This window comes from Biomphalaria glabrata, chromosome 18 (assembly GCF_947242115.1).
Source record: "Biomphalaria glabrata chromosome 18, xgBioGlab47.1, whole genome shotgun sequence".
Taxonomy (NCBI): domain Eukaryota; kingdom Metazoa; phylum Mollusca; class Gastropoda; family Planorbidae; genus Biomphalaria; species Biomphalaria glabrata.
The window spans coordinates 3,345,448-3,352,512 of NC_074728.1; the positions used below are offsets into that span (position 1 = coordinate 3,345,448).

At 36.8% G+C, this 7,065-nt stretch overlaps 1 protein-coding gene across 1 annotated transcript; it reads left to right on the forward strand.

The window, feature by feature from the left end:
• The first annotated feature begins 2,154 nt into the window (after positions 1 to 2,154).
• On the forward strand, positions 2,155 to 6,150 carry LOC106057980 (probable serine carboxypeptidase CPVL). The gene is made up of 2 exons (XM_013215347.2): positions 2,155 to 2,274; positions 3,555 to 6,150. Exon 2 carries the CDS (start codon positions 3,561 to 3,563, stop codon positions 4,857 to 4,859), a length of 1,299 nt encoding a protein of 432 aa, XP_013070801.2. The 5' UTR covers positions 2,155 to 2,274; positions 3,555 to 3,560; the 3' UTR covers positions 4,860 to 6,150.
• Positions 6,151 to 7,065: the final 915 nt, after the last annotated feature.

The following is a 7,065-nucleotide window of genomic DNA, read 5'->3' on the forward strand; positions in this document are numbered from 1 at the left end:
TTTCTAAACCAATATCAGGTACCTATTAGAGTTGATAGATCTCGTCCTAAAGATCCCGATATTCCAAATCTCAGTCTTCATTGAGATTCGATCCCCAGATCCCTTGGTTTGGAAGCTTGACCACTTAGCCATCACCCCCTCTCGTAATGATTTCTTTGTATACTCTGAGATACACATCTCTATAACTCATGTTGTGAAACACGTTTTACTGAATAGTTTTCTCAATATTGTTTAAATATTTAATTGTAGCAAGACATTTTCAAGGGAAAAAACAAAACAAAAATAAGTTGGATGTCGAAAAGTGTCTTGAGTGAGATTTAAATAGCTTCAATGTGTTGAACTCGCTTGCTTCAACTTAACACAGCGAACTGTCAGACTTCTCATTTTTACACACGTTGGGTTTGTGTGTATGTGTATGATAGGAAGAAAGAGAGAGAAAAACAGACAAAGATAGAGAGAGAGAGAGAGAAAAAGATGGAGAGATACACATAGAGAAATAGAGAGAGATAAGAGAGAGAGAGAAAGAGAGAGAGGGAGAAAGAAAGAAAGATATATATATATAGCGAGAGAAGGGTAGAAAGAAAAAGATAGAAAGAAAGAGAGAGAAAGAAAGAGAGAGAGATACAGAGAGAGAAATAGAGACAGAGAAAGAAAGAAAGAGAGAGAGAGGGAGAAAGAAAGAGAGAAGGAGAACGAGGAAGAAGAAAAGAAAAAAAAAAGACAAAATACAAGCAAACAAAAAGGCCAACAAAGAGAAATATTTTGAGAAGAAAGTGAAATCAAATACATGAGAAAGAGAAGGAAAAGATAGAACGAAATATAAAGAAAGAGATAAAAGAAAAAAATCAGAAAGAGTATTGAGAAAATAATCAGATGGAGAAAACAAGAGGTTTGAAGGAAAGAAAGAGAGAGACAGAGACAGAGAGAGAGAAAGGCTGGCCTGGGAGGGGCGAGAGCAACTACAGAAAGATACACTTTCAAGTGTGTAAGATCAATACATTGACTCCAGGATTATAGACATTCCTCCATTCAATACTTTTTTGAGCGATGCGTGTGTTCAACTTTTTCCGATGTGTGCTCAAAGGCTTATATGCACACTACAAATCTTCGGCCTGCCAGGTCACGTGATCTTGATCTCAATCATAATATCAGTTTGCACTTCTGTTTGAAAAGAAACTGAAATATTCAAAACAACTTCAAACTCACAGATTTTATCATCGGCTATGTTTACGTTTCAATTACTGTTCACATATTTATTTTGTTATGCCGATAAAAGACACATTCACCTTCACTTTCACCTATCCTTTAGTCTGTTGGAGGCTTAACACAAGATCTGTCAACCATCTTTCTCCATTCCTCTCTGCATTTTGCCTTGAATAGAACCTCTTTCAAAGGCAGGCCTGACCATTCTTTTATATTGTCTTCCCATCGCTTTCTCTGTCTGCCTCTTCTTCTTTTTCCTGATACTGTTCCCTGGAGGAAAGTCTTTGGCAGTGCTAAGGAACATTTTGATATGGTCATAAAGTTTAGTTTGCGTTTTATGACAGATTAAGAGAACAAAACACCTGATTATTCGTTTTTTTTCATAGCAAATATAATCTACCTATTTTATCAATACTGATAATTAAAACAAGAACATTAAAAAAAAAACTAAAGAATTAAATAGCTTCTGTAATTTCGTCTGAGCAAAAGACTTAGTTTAAAATATCCAATAAATGGCAATTATATAATGGAGTCTTTCCTATGTAAATTTCATGCTATTAGACCATGGAATGGGTTGCCTGAGCCAGCCAGGAAAACCAGTGACTTGGCAGAATTTAAGTCATTGGTAAATACGTATGACTAAATGCATGACGCGTAGGACGTAATCATCTTCTTTTTTGAAGTAATGTCTGTTTTATATAAGATAAGATAAATAATACTAAACATCAAAGGACTTGAGAAATACTAAAGTATTTGGCAGTTGATTGAATCCTTTAGAAACGCACTCCGACAAACTTTACAAATGTTTATTCAAGAGAGGTAACTCAATTCACTACATCATATATTGTATTTCGTCGATTATCTCTCTTAGAAAATGGCCCCGTATTATCTGCCAAACTTAATGATATTTGCACGGAGTAATCTAATCTCTAGACGACACCAATCTTTGATAATTATTTTTATCACCTGACCCTTTTCGGTTCAGTGTTTTTATTCAGTATACTGATCTGTAGATCTAACAACCAGTGTCAAAATATCAATGACCGAGTCATCATCAAGCCCAAACAAAAGGTAAGCATTTAAGCTTTAGATATTACCAGACATTATTGTGTTTACCACAAACTGCATTTATCATTATTTATATATATATAAAAGAGATAATAGCAGCTTTTATCCACCGGCTACGCCCGGCTTTTTCTACTATGCTTTTTACTTATAAAAAAACAAGTTTTCGCCCTCCCTTGGCTCCTATTTTAAATAAATTTCGTTGACTTTGGTATTAGCGGTAATACTTATAACCTAGTTCAACATCTATTAATACTATAAGGACATTGTAGACATATGTAGCATAACGGATTTCAGTCAGAAGACGAAAGATGACTGCAGCATTTTAACTGACCCAGTTCCGAGCTGCATATATTGCTACATCAAATGCCGACAAGGACGTACGCTTAAACAATATAAACGTAATTTATATATAATAGAAAAATTAGAGTTTCAAATAGCCAATATAAACATATACAAAATATAGTAAAATCACTAAATTTAGAAAGCCTTCAGGAGAGAAGAAAAGTAAAGTAGCAATTATACATAAAACACTGAACCATAATCTTCAAATACAAAAACAAAATCTAATACAATTCTCAGAAAGGCACAAAGATAAAGGCACATTTCTCGTCACATATGCTAGGACAAATTTGTACAAATGCTCCTTCTTCCCTAGTGCTATTAGAGCATGGAATGGGTTGCCTGAGCTAGCCAGGAAAACCAGAGACTTAGCAGAATGTAGGTCATTGGTTAATATGCATGACTAAATGCATGAAGTGTAGGACGTAATCATCTTCTTTTTTGAAGTTACGTCTGTATTATATAAGATAAGATAGTCAAATGTGAATATTCGTTTTTTGGGGGATTGTATATGATGTGGTATAAAATGTGGCTCTGTAAAAAATACAAGTTATGACTCTAAAAAAAAAGGACATACGATCATAGTTAAAACGCTGTGGCTCCAAAAGGATATAAAATGTGGCTCTGTAAAGAATGTTACTGAGGCGCCTAATAGGATATAAGATGTGGCTCCATCAAAAATATAAGATGTGACTCGGTCAATAATACAAATCTATTAATATTGTGTCTTAGGTTTAGGCGTTGTATATAGTTATATAGATGGTCGTTCTCTATAATACGTATTTTATGAATAGTTCATTGTCATTAACAATAACTAGTTTTGTTTTAATATCTGTTGTATATAGTTATATAGATGGTCGTTCTCTATAATACGTATTTTATGAATAGTTCATTGTCATTAACAATAACTAGTTTTGTTTTAATATCTTATCATATATCTCCAGGACGCAATGGAGTTGACCTATATGAACTACCTGTTCTCATTTTTCTTCAGTTTGTTTACTATCAAAGAAGGCCCATTACTGTTGACACCTTTTCTCAATTCAGGGGACATCACTAAAGCTCGCACGCTCAGCCTTGTGCATGACAAAGAAGGAGTTATCCCGCCTAGCCACGCCGGATTTATCACTGTGGATGAAAAGCTGAGAAATCACTTATTCTTTTGGTTCTTTCCCACGACCAGCAGACGATCGGAAGCCCCACTTTTGCTGTGGCTAAACGGTGGACCTGGAGTGTCATCGATGGTCGGTCTCTTCTACGAAAATGGTCCACTTCGGGCAGTGACAGCGGACTCGTATACAGCATGGAACAAATCGTGGACCAATTCCTTCTCCATGCTCTACATAGACAACCCTGTCGGCTGTGGCTTTAGTTACTCTGAAAACATACCCCAGGGTTATCGGACCACAGACGAAGAAGTTGCAATGGACTTGTATTCCTTTCTGGAGCAATTTTATGCCATGTTCCCAGAGTTCATGAGCAGGGAACTTTACATTGGAGGCCAGTCCTACGCCGGGAAATATATTAGCTCACTTGGTCACCTTCTTCATTCAAAACTCCAAAGTGGGGCTTCGAAATTACCATTTACAGGGGCGTTTATTGGAGGGGCCTTCTTCGATCCTTATACGCAGATGCTTCTGGCAGCAGAATTCTACTACACAATGGGGGCAATGTCATTGAGACAAAGAAATGAATTCAAAGAAACTTGCATTCAAAAATGGCCAGTTCTATCTGCATGCGACGCCAGCAACATTATACGAAATCTGGATTATGACTCTATTGACAACTACATGGCTCCTAAAAAGTTTCCAGAGTTTATTGAAAAGGTCATGAACTTGGAAAAAGTCAAAAAAATAGTGCATGTTGGCAGCAGACGTTTCCAGATCAAGAACACTGAAGTGCGCAATAAGCTGAGCTATGCACTCCTGGAAAGTTCTAAATCTAAGCTGGCGGTTCTCTTGGACAACTACAAGGTGCTTCTCTTTGAGGGAGACTTCGATGGCAGGGTGCCTACTGTCAGTGTAGAAGGCGCCCTGCTAACAACGCCGTGGTCACTCCAGGAGACGTACAACAGTTCAGCTAGGACTGTGTGGCATCAGGGGGGCAAACTATTTGGATCATTTAATAGGACTGGCAACTTCTGTAGGGTGGTCCTTAGAAATGCTGGACACCACGTTCCACATGACCAGCCGGACATCTCTCTGATTATGATGGAACATTTTGTCAACCACGGCTGTATATCTCAGTGAACTAAGTGATTTATCTCTCTCTCTGTCTATATTTATATATATATATATATATATACATACATACCTACATGCATACATACATACATACATACATACATACATACATACATACATACATACATACATACATACATACATACATAGATTATGATTGTGTCTACAAAGTCAAGTGAATAGCAGTACTCTACGAACTAAAATGCATTATCTATCTATCTATCTATCTATCTATCTATCTATCTATCTATCTATCTATCTATCTATCTATCTATCTATCTATATAACTATGTATGTATGTATGTATGTATGCATGTATCTGTCTGTCTGTCTGTCTATAAATGTATCTATCAGTCTTTTTATCTATTGACACATGAATATAATCGACATATTAGTGGCTCTAATGCAGATAATCCAAAATATATTTTTCTGACTTCATTCCATGATTCCGTTTTATAAAATTTATAGATAAACACAATTATATTTACCGTTTCAGAGATTTTCATGGGGGTTGAAAGAATTATACAAATTATTAAACTTTTAATGATTGAACTAAACAAAAAGTTGGTTGTCCTGTTCATTCTGAGAATATTTAAGTACATTTTTCAAACGGCATTCTATTTTTCCTTGGCACAGTCTGCAAAAGAGCTCACAGCTCACCAGCAAAAGGATGGCTAGAAGAAGAAGATGTCTATTTTTCACGGTATTTGCAATGGGCAATCTCGCCCCACTGTGTGTATGAACAACTTATTGTATGATGCAGTACAATACGATTGAGATTGCATCTACAGCACAGGAATTAAAAAATCTGGAGTTATTAAAGAACTTCATCCTGCCATCAAATCCCATAATGAATGGTTTCTTTTTTTTTGTCATTTATGTCGTGACATTCTGCACGGGGAGCTATGCGCAGGGAAGCGCTTTCTTTGAGGGTCAATACAAGCGCTATAAAAAAACAACAACTTAAAAGCTCCTTAAAGGAATGTGACATTGACATTCACGGCTCTGAAGCTCTAGCTCTCGATCGCTCCTCATGGCGTGAAGATGTGAGTGTCGCATTCACGAGTTATGAAGCAAGGAAAGTGGCCAGCAAGAAAGCGCGCAGAGCCAACAAAAGGCTGAGAGAAGAAGCAGGCCTATCTGCAACTGACCAAACCTACCAATGCCACGTATGCGGCCGAGGATTGGACTTAACATTCATGTTCTTTGTTCATAGGATTTGAGAAATGTGCTTATATATCATTACAGGCGTTCCTTACAAAAACAAAACAAAATAAATAAGTCTTTTAAGAGTAAAGGTGTGTTGGTCTAATTGAGCATGCAAATTTAATACTTAATCCCTAGCATAGTATTTCAGGTTGTTTCTGACAGCCGGCTTCTTGCTTTAAAGATATAAGGGACGAAGAAGCAGGTGTAGGAAGAGTCTCTTCATTTAGAATACTATATATGCCTTCATCTTTAGTGTTTGTCTATGTCATTACAGTAGTGAACGAGGTCTTTCAACATTTTAATTTCCATACAAAATGATTCTAAATTGATCCAGGAGACGTTAATATTTAGTGTACAGATTATAAATAATCTTATCGCTTTTTCCATAAAAGAGATAACATTTCTGTTCAGCATCATTCACTACGTGTTGTATTTTTCGATTAACTCTTTCTTTCCTAACTAACGATACCAGCGTTGAAACCACCAGAATGTGGTAAATAAATACGGAGAGAAAGAGTTAATACCTATATATAACTATCAATAAGGGCCAGGGACACAATCCGTTAGAAACAGAAAAGTGACTCCTGGAAACTCAGCATTCCTAAGTGGAACCTTGGACCCACTAGCCTTTTACCTTTACCTATCCCTTTGTCTGTTGGACCTTTAGGGTACCATGCAAAATTTGTCGACCGTCTTTTGGCTTGGATAGAGCCTCTTTCAACAGCAGGCCCGTACATTCTTTTATGATATCTTCCCATCGCTTTCTCTGTCTGTCTCCTCTATTTTTTCCTGGTACTGTTCCCTGAAGGAAGGTCTTTGCGAGCCCCGAAGATCTTGTAATATGGCCATATATTTTTAGCTTGCGTTTTTTTTACGATAGTTAGCAGGTCATCATGGGGATCCAATCGCTGCAAATTGAACCAAATATCTGCCACGACCTTGATTGTTCCCACTGCTTGCATTTTAGTCTCCCAACTGATTCAATGCCCTTAGTTTTTAGGGC

Bases quoted from the DNA above. Each gene is read 5' to 3' on its own strand.
- LOC106057980 (XM_013215347.2), top strand. From the start codon at position 3,561: ATGGAGTTGACCTATATGAACTACCTGTTCTCATTTTTCTTCAGTTTG.